The sequence below is a fragment of the Ambystoma mexicanum genome, chromosome 6p (genome assembly GCF_040938575.1).
Source record: "Ambystoma mexicanum isolate Mex_15411 chromosome 6p, UKY_AmexF1_1, whole genome shotgun sequence".
In the NCBI taxonomy this organism is placed as follows: Eukaryota; Metazoa; Chordata; class Amphibia; order Caudata; family Ambystomatidae; genus Ambystoma; species Ambystoma mexicanum.
The window spans coordinates 941,593,785-941,613,173 of record NC_090935.1 but is presented as its reverse complement, the minus strand read 5'-3'; the positions used below and the strand labels follow the sequence as shown (position 1 = coordinate 941,613,173).

The 19,389-nt window shown below is 43.3% G+C and overlaps 1 protein-coding gene across 2 annotated transcripts in view; it reads right to left on the bottom strand.

Moving 5' to 3' along the window:
* DMXL1 (Dmx like 1) overlaps nt 1–19,389 on the bottom strand; it is a 1,868,248-nt gene that overhangs the window by 1,017,454 nt on the left and 831,405 nt on the right. For both annotated transcript variants that reach the window (XM_069625559.1, XM_069625560.1), the window contains exon 19: nt 18,217–18,327. In XM_069625559.1, coding sequence (XP_069481660.1) covers nt 18,217–18,327 — 111 coding nt within the window. The remainder of the gene's footprint in view (nt 1–18,216; nt 18,328–19,389) is intronic.

The window sequence follows — 19,389 nt, the reverse complement described above, 5'->3', positions numbered from 1 at the left end:
AGCCTCCACTCCTTCCAACCAGAAATTAGCAGCAATGCCTCTTTGCACGGCATACCAATGCAGATCTTGCACAAAGGTATCACCCACGATCAGCACTGTCCACCTCTCCATCTCTGACAACCTCACTACACAGAGTAGTGGGAAAAAATAGAACCGCACCTTCCTGTGAACCACAACCTGAACACCTATTTGGATAATCCCCACAGTTCCATTTCCATGCCCACCATGCTCACAAGGGCCGGATGTCAGCGAGGGCCGCACCCCAGTAAAGCAGGGACAGTCCTCCTTCCCTGCAGCACTCCCTCATTGGGTACCGTGAAATAGTCACACACACATCTACCAATCACATCCAAGAGTTCTGCATCAAACACTATCAATTCTGTACAGCACTCAGTATGTACTGTTAAACACTCCCGAGTACACGTCACGTGTGCTTCCAAAGCACCTCCAGTAGAACGTTCTGCAAAAGAATCCACAATGTCAGCGTCCAAAATCATCCAGAGCGGCACCCATCACAACTTTGGCCATGCACCCAAGAGTCTAGGCCTTGCCCACACCCAGCACAACATAATGGAGCCATGCATGCGAACATGTGGCCAGGTACCACAATCCACAAATGTAACATAGCCAGCGGCACTTCCACCCAATTCCCGCACCCTAACACAGCGATGTATGGAAACATGTAACAGTTAGCAGAATCCACAAACATACCCCAGCCTCCGGCACCCCTATCCACTTCTATTCACAGTATTGTGTCACTGCCAAACAAACCCCAAAATCTTCAAAACATTTGGCCTTCTCTCAGCATCTGCACAAAGGAGAGTACCCACGCACATAGAAGATCCAGTTCAACCCTACCCTCTTCTATACTGACAGTATTCCAACACTGCACCCAGTGGGCACACTGCAGGACTTGTCACTGTAGCACCTCTAGCCATACACCGAAAACTGTAGGATGTTCTAACAATCACCTCACCCAACAATATACACACGTCAGCTCACTTCTGGTGCGCTACTAAGTCTAAAATGTGCTCCACAACCATTATTTAAAAGGTCACCACCCTCAGAGATGCAGAGTGAAAGTTGCATGGTTGCAATGGGTGTGGTCCAGGCCTATGCTCTTGATGCATGGCCTATGGTTTACGGCCTTTGGCCATGCACCCAAGAGTCTAGGCCTTGGTCACACCCACTGCTACGTAATGCAGCCATGCATGCGAACATGTGACCAAGTACCACAATCCACAAAAGGTACCACAGCCACCGGCACTCCTACCCAACCTACGCACCATAATACAGTTATGCATGGAAACATACAACAGTTAGCAGAATCTACGAAAATAAAACAGCCTGCGGCACCCCTACCCACTTTCATTCTCATACTATGGTGTTACTGCCAAACGAACCACAAAATCTTCACAACAGTGGCCCTGCTCCCAGCACTCTATTAAGTGCACCAAACCAATACTTCATAGTGCAGTACAGTAGTCAGCACTCCGCACAATGGACACTACCCAAGCCGATAAAATATGCAGTTGTAATCCTATCCACTTCTATGCACAGAGCATTTGAACATTGCACCCAGTTGACACAATGCAGTAGTGTTCACTCTGAGCTCCAGCCATGGAGTAAACACTGTAGGATGTGCTAACAAATCACAACACCCATGGAATAAACAAAGTATGCAATTTTGACAAACCACACGCACAAGACAACAATGTTGAACCTACTTGTAACCAAGGCACAAAGTTGTTGGTGCAAGGCCTCCAGCCATGCATGCAAGGGGCTACGGGCTTACCACATGCAACACACCACAGTACACGCTATGTTAAAATATTAATGTCATGTGCAATGCACTCCCCTTCTGCAATTGACCTGCCTCGGTCACCACAGAAAGAGGTTGCCGCATGAGCTACCGTGCTGTAACGAAGGCTGCCTGCATTCTCCACACAAGGTACTCTCCTCTGGAGGTACCCACAAATTGGTGCAGAACACAAGGCCCATGTTGCACAGCCTATGACCACACTGATGACATCACTGATTGGATCAATGGGGATTTTGCTAATAGCATCATATATGGCAACAATGATTATTTAAGTAATGCCATCAGCTATATGATCACTGTAGGTATTTGCCCATATTTAGACCACCCTTAGGTTTCTTCATAAGGGATATTAGTATTTTAGAATAGTTCATAACAAGGAGTACATTGTTTAAAACAGTAAACAGCTACATGTGCATCAGATCACTGCTTGTGAAGCTTTCATTGGTAACATTTTGAGATGATATCTGAATTATAAATAGTACAGCGCTTAGAAAGTTTGTTCCATATATATCTAAGGCATGTTCACTATAATCGATCTCTATATATATTTACAAAACAATTATTGTAAGATCAATGTGTACACGTACAAAGTCTTTGTTGCAATATATTGCTCATCTTAACGTCCCAGCAACTGGAGTTTTTTTTCCTTGAATCGCAAGTGTTTTGTTATTCCATCGGTTTTTTTCCGCACATTCGCCGTGGCCACGGCCTACTGCTGTGGCCTCTGGCCATATTAAAACACTGATTACCCCTCTTTACGCCTAAAGCAATTGGAGTGGTGATGCTTACAAAATGAACATGTATAGTATTAACAATTCATTCTACAGACTAAATATATAGTTGGACTCAACAAAACTTTCCTTAAAAAGATTGATTGATTTATTAATTAACAAACATAAGGTAGAAAAGTTGTATCATAAACATTTGAATTTCGTTTTTTTGTCATGATTCACACAAATAAAAACTCTTCTTAAACAATGTATACAGATACATACAAAAGACGAAATTACAAAAATGTATAAAAATTAATATTAAGGGTGAACACAACGGCACATATAATTAGTGACCGCTTTGTGTCAGGAAAACCCTGAGTTGTTTTTATGGGTCTCTCAGATTGTCGACATGTTTCGGCCTTGTTAAACATTAGGCACTATCCCTAGTGTCCTTTTCCTCTAAATTTAAGGGCCATCTTCAGGACAAAATATCTTGAATATAGTTGATAATTCATCTATACCCCCAAGTTGATGTTCATAAGTAGTTTTCAAAAAAACACATAAAAAACATGCAAAACAGTCATATAGATTGAGGGTCCTTATTTAACGGTGTTTCGGAAATGTAATCTTCTGACACAAAGCGGTCACTAATTATATGTGACATTGGGTTGACCCCTAATATTAATTTTTATTAACTAATTTTTGTAATTTTGTATGTATCTGTATACGTTGTCTAAGAAAAGTTTTTATTTGTGTGAATCATGACAAAAAATGAAATTCAAATGTTTGTTATGATTCAACTTTTCTACCTTATGTTCGTTAATTAATAAATCAGTCTTTTTAATGAAAGTTTTGTTGGGTCCAACTATATATTTAGTCTGTAGAATGAATTGTTAAAACTATACATGTTCATTTTTGTAAGCATCACCCCTTCTATTGCTTTAGGCGTAAAGAGGGGTAATCAGTCTTTTTCATATATTCTTTTTTCATATATACCTTTGATTCAGTTCCCTTGTGAGTACTGATCCCTCGTTAACAAAAAAGTGGGAATTTACCTGATTGAGGTAAGACCATATTAGAACACTACCAGACCACTAGCCATGGCCTTTGGTCATGTCTGGTGGGCATGGCCACTCAATATTTAAAAAAACTTGGAACCCATCACTCAAAGATGTTAATCAATCAAACTCATTTGACTTGTTTTGACAGTGTTATTGTTATGTATAAAATATTGCAGACTTTGAGAACTGACAATGTTTTAGGCAATGCGCAGCGAGATAAAATTATTTCCTGATTTTGTTTTATTTATATTGCACACCATTGACCCTTAGGCATTAGGGCGCCAGCAAACAAACACATACAAAATCAATAGACCAGATAGTAGGCATGGAATAAACAATGTAGAGTAAAACAAATTAGGATACATAATGACAAAAAGAACGAAACAATATCATGCAAAAAAAAAAGTGCAGCAGGAAAAATCTAAATTAAACATCCTCAAAGCATAAGACTAAAACAAGAACTATTGTATAAAGAGCATTCAACGGAACATCTAAAGAGACATCAATTCAAGACGATTTTCAGATTAGTGTGTAATGAGCAATGCTTCTTATTTGTAATCCTATTTAGGAACCGAGGTAAGCTACTAGAGCCGCATCCCACCAAGATGCAGTCGGTGTTGTCAGAGCTACACCAGTTTTCGATCTGTATTCTGCGGAGAACCTGCAAGTATTGAGTTCTCACACAATTGAGACCCACATTTAGATTGAGCAAGGCTAAGATTTTATTCTTGAGGGCCTCCCTCGATTTAAACTGTCTTGGTTTAACCACATTAGTAATAATAAAGTTTCTGGAGTCAAGAACAAAGTTCCTTAAGGTAGGGCCAGTAATAGCCATTGTGTATTTCTTATATCGCAGGTCTTTAGGATGTGTAGAAAGCGGTACAGAAATGGTCTTAGAGGGGGGCAAAATATCCTCTGTTGAAGCTTCCGCCTCAGAGCAAGGAGTAGGGATGACTACTTTTGCCTGCAAAGACAAATCCAAGTAAGAGGACTCAATGGGGATTGTTTGGCTTCCCTTGTGGACCCTATTTGGGACTAGTGGAGTTTGAGAGGAGTTGTCCATACTTTTATGTATTGGATGTATAGGCTTCTGCTCATTTGGCAGAGGGGGTAAATAAGATTTAGGAACCACAGTACCCATCCAGGATAGAAGATCCTCAAAGTTAGAACAAGCTACAAGGTCTTGCAGCAACTGATCCTTCATAGCCAGCCAGTTTACAGGTGCACTGGGGACACTCAACCCCCCCTATCGAAGCTTTCAACAGTTTTCTCTCCGAACTGCTCCCCTTTTGGAATTTGCTTAGTTGACGTAGACTGGTCATGCATCTGAACGTGGCCTTCTAAATTGTCAAGTTCCTCGTGCTGTGCTAACATTCCTTTTACCAGACCAAGATAGTCCATGGATCCGGATGCATTCAGCTGTGCATGACTAGAAATGGATAGAGGGGCACAGGCAATGCTAGAAACATTATTGGGCTCACTATTAAGGGTTTTATTAATGAACAACATTTTAGAAAATAGGAGCTGCTCCTTCTGGAGCTTTTGTCTCCTTTTTGCTCTAAGCGCTAGTACCTTAGAGAGGCGACTACACCCCCCCTTGGAGCGCCGGGGGGGGGTAGGGGGAAGAGGAAAGATCCCCTCTACAGACAGCATCATATTGGTAGTTAGACGGCACCGGTGTAGAGGCCAGTTCCACTTCAGTGACTCCATCTGGAGTCTTATCCATTCTAGGCATGGCTTGTGATATTGTAGCCAGCATGGCACCTGAGGGAGAATTCTAAGTGAACTGGAGCACAGGCACAGTAGAAAATCCTAAAAGAAAAATTAAATCGCTTACCCACGTGTAAAGCCCTGGGCCCAGCAAAGCATCTTTCACTTTGGTTAAGCAGCGTTCTACAAGCCCCTTGTTTTATGGCTGCCTTTTGGTGACTGTTGTGATAAATTGCACAGCCCCAACTAACCACATTTAAACAGCACTGAACGGTACAAAAATGACTGGCTGCAAGAATAACATATGCTCAGGTACTTTTGCCCCCATAGCGAAAATCAAAAGCTGGCACCAATGAATATACGCACAGTAAGTGAACATATATCTTAAAGTGAAATATACACATGTAGTTCAACTGACCTTCCCCTCACAAGAAAGTGAGGAAGACAAAATAGCATTGGACTTTTAGAAAAAGTAATGAACACCAGAAAATTAACCAGAGAGAGGAAATGTTCCATTAAATAAGCTGGCTAAGTATAAAAGTTGCTCACCTTTTAAACCCAGCAATCTGTCATGAAATATTCCCTGGAAAACAAAATCCCAATACAAAACCAGTGCCTGTGGTCTTGGGTGTAAGCGTCTGCACTGGGAACATGACAACCTGAGTAAAATCCTGGTAGCCAAATGCTTGAGCAAGCTTGCCAACCCCACTGAAAAAAAGTTATACTGTCCACCCATATGTGCCCTTTACTTGTGCCCTGAAAAGCAGCCACAATCAGGGAAAAATAACTGCACCAGTGTCCAGGATTGCAAACTCTCTTGCCACATCGTGGCCAAATACTTATGACTTACTTGCCCTCTCATTTCCCCTCCTCACTCCCATGTCTGGCTTTCAACAATACTCTCCTTTATAAAGATAACTTGAAAAGTACACATACCATAATCTCACACAAATATATAAATACTTATAGAACTATGTCAGGCAAAAAGTGTACAATTGTGCCTTTATTCCCTCTGCCACATCTTGACTGGGAGACTACAAATACCAGAATGGAATTAAGCAAAAGGCAAAAAATTCTGGAGTGCAATACTTTCAAGGACTGACAGTAGCACATTTAAAAAGAAATATATATAATGCAGATTCCCATTCGGTCACCCAGTAACTGAGAATGACCCGGCTTAGCATCAAAGCGGGACTGACCCTGCTTAGCTTCAAGGTTAGGAAAGGGCCAGCTCCCTCAAGCCATGTGGTCTTGTAACTTCATCTCATTTATCAGGCAACATGGCCTGAGTAGGATGGCCCCTTTCTTACTTTGAAGCTAAGCAGGGTCTTGTCCTGGTTACTACATGGATGGGAGATCTGGATGGCTTTCAGGTCACTGGCAATGGCTACGCCCTCCTCTTCCCCACTGTGGTTGTTTAGGTGTGAGCAGGTTCCCTGCAAACCTGATGACTACAGCTACCATAAGTCGTTGCAGCAGAATCAACACTGATTGATTACACCTGCACTGGCTTTTGGCTGCAAGTGAGACTGCCTCCCTGATGACATGAGCAGCACAGAAACCGGTTTGAGGAAAACATTGGTAGCTGTGGTGGTGAATTGTGTAGGGAATCAGAGTATGCCCAATCCATCCATTGCTATGTATATGGGATACATTACTCACTGTAATCGTATTTCTGGTGCTTGTATCTGCTTAGAACCACATGCTCTGCATAGTCCGACATCTAGTGGTAGTCGCAGAGTATTACAAGATTTGCTGTCAAAACTCAAAAACGGAAGTTGACAGGGCGTGTTAGTAATACTATCCCTAGTGTGACGTGTACTGTACCCATAGTCCTTCATGTGACGAGGTCCCTCAGATTGTTGGTATCTGACATGAAGTTGCATGAAGTGTAGCGCGAGTACCAGTGTGATAAAGCAGAAACAGTGATAACTGAGAAAACATCCATGTACCTTCTACTCCAGTAGGGGAGGAAGGGTGAGCAAAACAAATCTTGTAATACTCCGCGACTAACACTAGATGTCGGATTATGTAGAGCATGTGAATCCAAGCAGATACAAGTACCAGAAATATGATTACGGTGAGTAATGTATCCCTTCTGGAGCTTGTGGATATGCTTAGATCACATGCTCTGCATAGAATAGCAAGCAGTATCTGGAGAAGGAGGTGGGAAGTGAGAAGGTACAGAGTAAAGAGATGTTTTAAGACCGCTGGTCCCACCTGTGAATCTGCTTTAGAGTGTGTATCAATGCAATAATGCTGTGTGAACGTATGAATGGAACTCAATGTACCAGTTTTGCAAATGGTGCCTAGAGGGACAATTGCATTGAAAGCTCAGCTCTGGTAGAGTGACCCCTGCGGGTGAAAGGTAAGACTTTCTTGGATAGGCAATAGCATAGCTGTATGCACTGGACTATCCATCTGGAGATGGCGTTCTTTGATGTGATCGCCTTCTCTTCCAGGTGCTATGGAAACAAAGAGTTGGTCTGTTTTCCTTGGAGGTTTAGACATCGTTGGAGGCTTGTTCCTGCTGAATTAGATGGATTTGGAACATTGAAATAAACTTCGGTGAGAACCTAGGATTCGCTCTGAGGACAAACTAGTACTTGTGGATTTTGAAGAAAGGGCCTTGTACTGACAAAGCCTGCAGCTCACCGACTTGTTTTATAGAGGTGATAGCTACTACGAATGCAGTCTTATGCTCAAAGGGTGGACCCATGAGCTTGGAGAGCACGACCTTGAGATCCCAACCCTTGGGAGGGGTGAAAATTGGGTGGTATAGCCTCTTTACCCCTTGCATGAATGCCTTAATGACAGGAACATTCCACCAGGACACTTTGTTCTGTGAAGTGGTGTAAGCTGCCAGGGCCGCTAGATGCACTTTGAGCGAGTTGAATACTAGGCCGGATTCTAGTAGATAAAGCATGTAGCGTAGAATGTTAGTTGGGGAATATTCTGTTGGGTTTAGTTTTTGCAACGTGCACCATATCACAAATCTCTTCCACGTATTGAAATAGCAGTATCTGGTGTTGGGTTTTGTGCCACTTTTAGGATATTCATACACTTATGTGGAAGATTTAAGTGGCCAAATTCTATGACTTCAGGAGCCAAGCTGCCAAGTTCATAGATTGAGGGCGTGGATGTAGAGATGCTCCCTTGTGTTGTGTTAGCATGTTGTACAGGCACAGGGAGCCTGAATGGGTCGCACATCGCCAGTTTGAGCAGATGTGTAAACCAAGGTTGTGTTGCGCACATTGGAGCAACCAGGATTAGAGTTACTTGTTCCTGGTGCATCTTGTGCAATATTTTACTCAAGAGTGGTGTTGGGGAAAAAGCTAATTTCCCTGACCAGTTCATCCACAGGGCATTCCCCTTGGACTCTGGTTGGGGAAACCTGGACGCAAAGTCTGGGCATTGTGTGTTTAGGCTTGTGGCGAACAAGTCTATTTGGGGGTGACCTCATTGTGAGAATATTCTGTCTAGGATATCTCTGTCGAGTTGCCACTTGTGTTCTTCCCGTGGAGGGTATCTGCTTAGAGTGTCTTTCAGAGAATTTAGTTCCCCTGGAACATGTTGAGAGGTTAGGAACATGTGCCGATTCAGTGCCCACTTCCATATTTTTTGGGATAGCTTGGACAAACTAACAGTGTGTGCCTCCTTGCTTATTCAAGTAGAACATGACAGTGGTGCTGTCTAAGAGGACCTGCACTGTTTGACCTGTTAAGATGTTGCTAAAAAGCCTGAAGAGCCTTGAGCACTGCCAAGAGTACTAGGAAGTTAATATGTCTTTGGGCAGTCGCATGTGTCCACTGGCTGTGGGGTGAAGAAGTGAGCCCCTCCCACCCCCATACCGGTAAGTGAAGCATCTGTAGTTAGGAATGCCTGTGCGGAAGGGTTTTCCTCTGAGCAGGTTGTCCCTGGACCACCAGCAAAGAGCCTGTACCAGGGTTATCATCCCAATGATCGCTTGCCTGAGACCATTGTTTTGCTAACCATTCCTGCATTGGGCGCAGGTGCGCATGTGATGCCTAAATCCATCATCCTGAGCAGTAGTGTAGTGAGGTACTTGCAACAGCATGTTTCGTACTCTCTCGTTTGCGGGGAAAGCTAGCTCTTCCTTTGTCTTTAGAATAGCCCCTCGAAATATATTTATTCGGCTGGGGACTAGGCTTGATTTCTTTTCGTTGGAGAAGCCCAGATTGAAAAGAAGGTCCATTGAGTATTTTGTTTGCAAATTTGAGGAGATTCCTCAGTAATTAGCCAGTCGTCCAGATGTGGGTATACTGGGATGGACTTTCTGCGCAGGTGTGCTGCCACTACTGTTAGTACCTTTGTGAATACTCTTGGTGCTGAGGCAATGCCGAAGGGGAGTACCTTGAACTGGTAGTTAACTCTCGCTATCTTGAAATGCAGATATTTTCTGTGCGTAGGGAGCATTGAAATATGAAAGTATGCATCTTTCATATCCAATGTTGCCATGTAGTACCTCTGTTTTAGGAGTGGGATTACCTCTTGGAGCGTGGTAATGCGAAACATTTGGGGTTTGACATTTTGTTTGCAGGGCGCAGCTCTAGTACTGGGCGCATGTAAAGGTCTTTCTTTAGCACAAGGAAATATGTTGAATAAATATCCTTGTTTACCTGATTTGCAGGGCCAATCTCTATGGTGTCCCTTTTCCGGGCAGTGCCTTTACTTCTTCCAAAAATATGCGTTTTTCTTCTGTTGGCATTTTCCTCTCTCTTGGCGGGCGGTAGGGTGGTTTTTGTAACAGCTCGATACAATACCCGCCTGCCACGGTGGACAACACACACTTGTCCAACGTTATCCCCTCCCATGCGTGAAGGTGGAAATTCGGCCTCCTGCTGGAGTGGCATTGGAGGGGATCTGAAGCGGTGTGTCATTGTTTGGAAAGGGTGGAGCCTCTCCCAGTTGAGGTTGTGCCCCTTTCATTGCCTCTTTGAAAATTGGAAGAGGAAGTTTGTCCTTGCGACTGGCCCCACGATGAGGACTGTCCACCCTGAGTATAGCCCAAGGAACGTTGAGCAGCCCGACCCTGAAACCTTCTAGAGTTGGAGGAGCTCCGTTGAACATAGGGCTTGTTTGTTAACTGGCCAAGGGATTTGAGAGTGTCATATTCCCCCTTAGCACTCTTAAGGGCGTCTTTTGACATCCTTCCTGAATAATACATTAGGGTCCAACTGCATATTTAGGAGGGTTGCCTGAGTTTCTAACATAAATCCTGTTTGTCTGTGCCAGACATGGCGCTTGATGAGCGTGCCCTCTGCTATGATGCGTTCTGCATTATCTGCTGCATCAAGGTTATTTTTCACGATGCGTGGGCTTCGACGGTACAGTTGAAAGTCAGCCGTGGGGTATGCGTTTAGTGATCTTGGGCTTATGTGTGCTCTAGCCGCCGGGTGTCTTCATCATAGAGCCGCCGGCCTGCTTATTGGAGTTGGGGGCCCGCACATGGGGTTCGGATTAACCCTGCTCGCCTTCGATGTCACTCAGGAACCCGATACTGCCCTCGCTGGAGACTTCCATCACGTTGATGGAGGCCTCGGCCTACATTGCTTGAGCAGGCCAGGGTTTGGTCCGCCAATCCTAGTTTTCGGGCGAAAAAGTTTACAAAATTTGCACACTTCGTGCGTGTCCTTGCACGAGAATTTATCGGTGACAGGTAGGGCAAAATTAATGGAGTTTTGTCCATTATTTATTACAAGGGCAGATTGGCGAGGGAAATGGGATGTTAGAATATGCATTCTCTAAAGAGGCCAGTATGAAGAACCTCCCTCCCCTCTCTCCCTACTGTAAGGGCCAAAGGTCGATCAGTCAAGTCGACGATGAGGTTGTCAGTGAAAAACTGCCGAGCAGTCTGTTGGCCGTACGGCAAAAGCAAACAATAAGGCAAGAAAGTAGAGTCTACAAGTAAAGTTTCAACTAATTAAAAGGCATCAGCCTGGAAGAGAATTCCACATTTGCGACTGACTTTGATGGCGGAAAAAAACAATCTGAGGGACATTGATGCGTGAAGGACCATGGGTACAGTACATGTCACACTAGGGATAGTATTATTAACACACCCTGTCGACGCCCGCTTTAGCTTCTAAAACAACTCTTGTAATACTCTGCGACTAGCAGATGTCGCACTATGCAGAGCATGTGATCTAAGCAGATCCACAAGCTCCAAATATATATATATATATATATATATAGATATATATATATATACATACATACATACACACACACACACCTTTTTGTTGACTAAGCACTTTAGCAAACAGCATATAGGGCCTCATTACAAGTTTGGTGGTATTTCAGCAGTAAATCTGCCTAAATACCACCAAATGGATTTACTGTTACCACCACTTGGCCCAGCAGAATTACTGCAGTTGGCAGTAGTCTCAATTCAATTTATTGGAGTCTATAGGACTCTATGGGGATTTTGACGGAATTACGGCTGGTGGTGATTCCACTGATTTGGCAGTTTTCAGGTGTCACGGCAGAGGAATTACAGCCAGCATTCTGCTGGTGGTTTTTCCTCCACCTTACCTCCAAACCCATAGTTCAGTGGTGCGGAAATGCAGAAGTAATACAGTGGTATCTCGGTTACCACTGCATTACCACCGTGTTTGGCCACCCCGCCGAACTAACAACGCCCACAGTATAAAAATACCTAGTGTATTATAAAAACAGCAAATGTTATAAAGACAAATCCCACTCTTATTTTATATTGTAGATCCACTATCTGGTGCTAGGTACATTACACAAAGACAAGGGGTGGGAAGAGAAGGCAGTCAGACATAAAAAAAACAGTTAAAATAGGAATTACAGCATCCCAATTGTAACACTAAAAAGTCACGGTAGTTCTAGACCTCTAGGAACTTAGTATTTGAGAAATACAAAAGTACAAATCACAGTTGAGGAAGGCCACCAAAGGACAACATACATTTTAGTTCAGCGCAACAAATCATTACACATCGAGGAAAAACAGTCACAGGGTCACGAGAAATATTTACAGTGTACAAAGGCATAAACATCTGTAGAAGGGTAAGACATCAATTTAAAAATGCATTATAAACAGAAAATGACATGTGAGAGCTAAAATGTCAGTCTTTGACCTAAAACTTCCAGAAACCAAACTAGGTGAATGAAAAAAGTACAGGGACAGGCAATTATGCCTTACGTCACTTTACAAGAGTTTGAAGTAAGTAAAAGTTCCAATAAAATCCAAAGGGTAAAGTCAATAGGCAAGCCGTGTGTATGAAGAAAAAACAGGTACATCACAGTTCTACCCCATGGATGCAGATTTGGCAGAAAACAACTCCAGGTAAGACCAGAGGAGACTCCAATGAAGAGTTTCAGAGGTCTGTTTAAAAACCAGGATCCCCAGAAGATGCAGCACAGCAGGAATTGAATGGAAAAATGTGGTTGGGACCAGCCCAAGTATCGTGGAACACCCACAATCCCAGGGCCCAGAAGTATGTACTCACAGTACAGGATCTAAGAAAATCAGTTCCAGAAAGGTAAAACAAGCCGGTAAGTACAAGAATTCTTTTCCAACTGTGGTTTACAGGAGACTTTGCAGTGACCATGCGACAACAAGACCCAAAAGGCAGAAACTATGAACAAATGGCCTTTGGATAAGCATGAAACCAGAAGCAAAATCAGCAGTGATTAAGACTCTGGAAAATCAGAAGAGCGCAGCAAAGAGGTCTCAGCGGCTCGAAGGACAAAGGAAGGGTGCCGACAGCAGAAGGTGGCTCCATGAGAGCAGGACTACGGTGGAGGAGAACCAGTATGGCCCTGAAGAGCAGATGAAGTAAGGTATGGAGTCTCAAAACCCTTCTATGGGAAAGCACTGACCAGCACTAAGGCAGACAACCACATGGATTAGCGACGGGAAGAAGAAACAGCCTGGAGATAGTGCCAGCACCAAAGGAATGACCCAGAACACAAGTAGAGCCAGCAGGAGGATGGAGTAGGTACAGGAAGGACTAACAGTAGTCAAGAAACCCACCAGAGATAAACCTAGGAAAAAGCTTTGAGCCATAATAGCCAAATCTGGTCCTTAAAATGCATCAGAAAAATGACAGGAAATACTCCAGTAAGTAAACTTGCTCCTCTAAGAAATTCAGAATTGCGTGCTTAAAACAATGGTTCATGTTGCATACAACCACTCCCAGGTGCTAGCCTAAGCCAGCCCACCAATCCCAAAAAGGGACCATGTGGCTAGCTCATAAATCTCCCACTTAATTCAGACCATCCCCACAGGTTGGGATATGGCCAGTCTGGGAACAGAGAATTATCTAAACCAGTCAAAACCAATTTAGAGGATGCTTCACTGTGTGCACAAGGACAAAAGCCATGTTAGGCCTGCCTCCCAGTTGCCCTGACCAAAGGAAGCCCATAAAACAAAATGGTCAAGAGTAGGGCTTAAGAAAACATACATTGGTAAACCAACGGCTTTGAAAAAGGAACATTTAGCTACCAAATGCTGCACCTGTTAATCGTGTTGCACCCCTGATGAAGCCAAAACTAAATAACGTCTGTAATCGCCCAACTATTAACCCACTGTAGGATAATATAATCGCCCAGGGCACAAAAGGGGTACTAAAGAAGCTCTCCTGGTTCTGGGATTTGTATGGCAACTCAAGACCATATACTCTTAATGGGCGGGTTGCAGTGGCAGGAGTTGTTCAGACGTTCATTTGCCCACCAGAAATAGGTCAGTGATCCAAAATTTAAAATATGGAAAAAGCAGTCAAGGGGACCCTTAAAAGGCCCTACACAAAAAATGAAATTATATCCTAAGACTAGATTCACTGCTTTCATACAGATAGCTGGCCGGTTTCAGTAGGCAAGTAGATGCTATGAGGAGCCAAGAATGAGATGCAGACACAGAGGACTCATGGTGATTGGTATAAACATTGCTTTAAATAATAAAGGTGGTTGGAAAATGTCTCACTGTTCTTAATCTAGGAGGTATTTCCATACCTTAACCAAAAACTAACATCTGTCAAGTGTAAAGATGTCTGAAGCAAAAACATCCTGTGTCTGAAATCCTATCCTAGCCCTCACATTCTAAAACGAACTCTAAAGTGTTAAGGGTATTGTCTTTTGCTCATAAAGTGCACACAAGTTCAAGCTCAACAAAAAGGTATAACTCCAACAAAAGTTCCAAATGGACAATGTTCACAGTTACAGAGGGAATGGCTCCCTTCCCTGGGATTCTCTCGATCAAAACAAAAGTTCAAAGAATAACCAAGTTCTTTATAGTTCAAGAGAATAACTCCCTCATCTTGGTGTTGCAATCCACTCTAGAGGAAATGACTCCCTTCTCCAGGTCCTATCCACATTCAATGCAATACAAAATCCTAAGGGCATGCATCTTCCTTGGGATTCTCTTTTCAAAATACAACAAGTTGGGTGCGAGTTCCAAACTGGCAAAACACCTCGTATACTCTCCTACCAGGTTCTCTCATATAAGTCCTTTACTTTCAAGAACTCTGGGCATATGCTTCTTCCCAAGTTCCTCTTATCACTGGTCTATTTGTATCTCCCCAAATAGTGGGACTATGAAAATCAGTTTGTGATGGAAGCCGTAGGAAATGTTCCTCCTGTTACAATTAGGGAATGCCTTCTCCAGCTCCCTCCCGGGGACCCGACCCTCCACTGTGGGCTTACTGGCTTTTAGACTGCTCCCTTGGCTTCTCTGACCCCCCGTAGGGTCCTTCTCTGCTTCCGCTCTCTCTCTCCACTTCGAGCGGTGCATCTCTGCGGCTTCTCTTGCTTGCGCAAAGCTTTCCCTTTGCCTTGCGTCCTGCTTTGGTGTCTCTCCTGCCTACGCGAATATGCCTCCGGCCCAGACGCCGCCTTGCCCATTCTTCATGCCACTTTTCTGCCTTGCTTGCCGCCTTGTGGATTCCCAGCCGAAACGGGGGGTTGAATGACTGAGGTAAAAATGTTTTGGTCTTTTCTCCCCTGAACATTTCAGACTTGGCTAAACCCCTACCCACACCCCCAACACACCCTGACCCCGACCACCCCTACTTACCTTGCCTCTGACTTGCTGGTCCCTGCAACGCTGGTTCCCTTTCACTTCTGCGATAGGGAATTGGCGCTGCAGGGTCCTTTCCTTTTTTTTTCTCAGGTCTGCTGCGGGGGTGTGCCCCGCAAAACACCCGCTCACTGTACTGTATAGTAAACAGGGGTTGGGGGACACCCCTGCAGCTCTGGACCAAATTGAAAGACCTACCCAACCAAAAGTCGAACTTTCAGAAGGTAGAACATTTGATAGTACCATATTTCGGACTTTTGGTTGGGTAGGTCTTTCAATTCGGTCTTTTTGGATGAAACCGAAACTGGGAAGTCTTCTCCCGCATCTTCTTGCTCGCCTGTACACTTGACAGCTTGGCTTCCAGGTGAGTGGTTAGTCGGTCTGATCTCTCTGTTGCTCTTACCTGTACCAGCTCTGAACTCACGCTTCAAGGAAGGGAGTTGCTCGGAGCCAATCAGCTTCCTCCAAGCACTAGAATCCTCCTTCTGTCGATCCTAGTGATCTTTATTTGGGAAGTCCTCCTTCTCGTCTCAGTCTTTGTCATTCTGTTTGATACAGAATATTGAAAGATACTGTTAGTAGGCTTTGCAGATTGTTGAAGGGGATAATCACAGTATGCCATCAAGGCATGAGGAATGGAGGGGATACATCTAAAATGTAAAGTGGGATACCATGTCTCATCTGATGATGCCAGTTCCCCCCCCCCCCCCCGAGGGTTGCCTCCCCCATGAGATCCTCCCTCGCACTCGCAGGGTCAGTATCAGGTAGCAGCTCCCGTCCCCTGGCCACATGGGGAGAGACTATCCCCAGGAAAGAAGGGGTGATATCAGATTCATCACAATGTGCTCCTAACAAAGAGCTTAAGAGACAAATCGAAGGGAAAAGTGGCACTTCTATGAGGAGGGCAATAGCGTGGAGGCAAAACGGCCACAAAGGGGATCAGCAGAAGAGGCTATATTTTCAGACAGGAGACAGGATGTGACGGAATAGGAGGCAAAAGAAGAAATTACTTAGCTTTGGTAATATTCATTATGACAGATCGGGAATTCTTCTTACAAATTTCAAATTTCTGGATGACCTTGAAATGTCATCCAGCGGTGGACATGGCATTTATATCACAGCCGCTAGGGGACAATGCAAGACTGAACTAGCTCCATCATGTGTCAGTGACACCTTTGTCCCCAGAAGTAATGCCCTTAGTATATAAACTGAGCCGTGTGGCCTCTGACCTCAGTTAAACTCTTCCCCTGTCACACATGCTGAGAAATGGCCAAACTTTCACATTAAGACGACGAAAAATTACAAGCAATCTTTTAAAGCTATAGGTAGGTGGTGGATTGATGAGCAATCTGTGGGAGGAATTTCATAATCATCAGAAAGAACATTCCTGAAGATAGGTAATTTGTTTTTCTAATGGATGCATTCCTCCCTCACATACTTTGAAATACTTCCAAAGGTTTATCACATCTATGCAACAGTTAAAACGGGTCTACTGAAATAGTGTTGTAGGGCGAATAAAGATTAAATGTGGAGTGTGATGGATTTTGCATGAGGAAAAAAAGTTCAAATGGATGGACTGCATCTAAACGTTGGCTTTCCCTACAGCTCTTTCTACTCAGTGTTGTAGCCCAATGCATGTAGACCCGACCAATGGCATTCCCAATGTGGGTAGAATTCTCATTTGTATGGGTACTGATCTCAAATGTATAGAGTGGGTATCCAAAAATAGACATTTCTTATTCAAACTTTGGTATGTCTTCTTTTTGCGCTCACCTACAGCAAAACAGATTTGCACCACACTTGAGTTACAAGCTGGTAACTGGTCCCACTCATGATCTTCGATTGGTTTGGTGAAAATCCATACAGTGGTTCTTATTAAAAATAAATTTTAAAAAAGGCAGCAAAAAGGGCTAACTCACCACTAGAAACATTCCAGACCCAACAGATCAGGATGTAGAACTATGACTGGCTGAATGACGCTGAAGCTAGCCTGAGGAGCGTGTGCCTGGCCGCAATCTTATATTCTGATCTTGCACTGAAATAACATTCAAAACATGCACATACAAGCCCCTTGGTTATGGTGGCCAGATTTTCAGAATAAAAAACAGGGACAAAGAAATAGAGCAACACTTTGGAGAAGGGCTGCCAGGACTACACTTCAATAGTGGGAAAGAGCAGGGGATTTCCTGACCGATTTAAACTGTGCACGTTTGGCTGTGACTGTAAAGCATGTTAATGATTGCTATTCTAGACATGGCTATGAAAACGTTTCCAAAGCAGTTTCTGTGCACCATCAACTAATGGATGTTGATAGTAACTGCAAGGCTGTGTGTTATAGCCCACACAACAGTGGTGGAAGATCTGGCTAATAAATTCAATTAAAATGATTACTTGTATTTATTTTATAACTATTATGTTGAATTGTTGGTAAACAAACATTGTGCTTTGCCTGGAGATTGGAGTGCAGATTCATACTCCCCCCCCCTACAGCTGCAGATGGGATTCTGCAAGGACGCCCGACCCAACACCAAATCGGGATTTGATTTTTTCAATAAAAAACTCACCAAGGAGTAGTTGTCCCAATTCTGGGATACGTCCTACGTGCATTAACCTGGAAGCACCACACACAAAGAACACATTTTTCTGCCTCACATGTTATTGTCAAACAAGATGAATAGAAAATGCATTAACATTTTCCAGCATTCGTTTTTAGATGGCATAGTTTTAAGAACAGAATATCTACTCTGCAGGTACATATGAACAAACAGTACACAATCTATTCATATAAAGCCAATTAAATAAATTATCCTTGAATCTCACAGATTTTAGCTTTATGAAAAATGTTACCTTGATGTAGAAGTTGGGCTCGATAAGCAGGAGGAAGTGAGGTCGAGAGAAACGTGTGAAGCCTAACAGCCAAAATAAATTTTAATCCACATTCATCAATTGTTTCTCCACCTGGGTGAATAAAGTACAATATGTATTACTGTGCTGGAAAGCGACTACACATGTTTGTACCATAACATTTAGGTAACTGGAGATACTTTTGGGCTTTAACAATAAATTACAACAGGGTGTTTGATCGGCAACCGTCACCAACCATCATTCAATCAAAGTCCCTCAGTAAGGGTTTATGGATTAACGTTCCAGATTTGTGAAAAGTCAATGAATCCCACAATTAATGTTTTCATCCCCACAAGTTGAACTGTGCCTCCAAACGAGAAGGATGAGTCTTTTGTACACAGCCTCATGATCCTCTCCCTTGGAGGCTATATTTATCCACAAGTCAGTCACAGTGGCTATAGATGATTGTTTCCCACTGCAAACACATCACTAAAGTATTTAAGTAATCCAGATTTTACCCAGTTCTACTCCACTTAATATTACTGTTTTGCTTTCAGTTTTACAATACACTTTTGCCGCCGGTTCAAATAACCCTGTCAATAAGGACCTCTATGTCAGGGAAGTCAACCCACATGAGCCATGACACCAGAAGACTGATACAGAAGCAACACTCCCCTTTTGTCTATACAGAGCTACTGGTAATATAACAGAGCTAAAAACATGAAAAGCTAATTTATAATATTTACTATCTGGTGCTGCACAGATCTCATCAACCGTCAGGAGGTTTCCTTCCATTGAAGACCGAGGAAAATCACATCTTAGGTAAAAGACATTTGGCAACCAGGGACGATGCAGAAACTATAAATCAAATTCAGCCAAAAGTCAACCTTTGGAACAAGGAAATCCCAGAAAATCCAAAACGTTACTTTGAGAAAAGGAATTGCTTGCCCCAGATTATCTAAGAGTGTGAGGGGGAGCAGTCGCTCCTTTCCTGTTCAGGCAGTTGTAGCTTGGAACAAACTGCCAGTTGACTTATGTAGTGAAGAGAATTTGTTTACCTTTCGAAAGCACCTAAAAACTATACTGTTCAATTGAAAGGTCTTTTTCTCCAGCTTGTCTCGTTATGATATGCCTACTATGTTGTTGTGCACACCGATGCCTGCGGCTATTGCACAT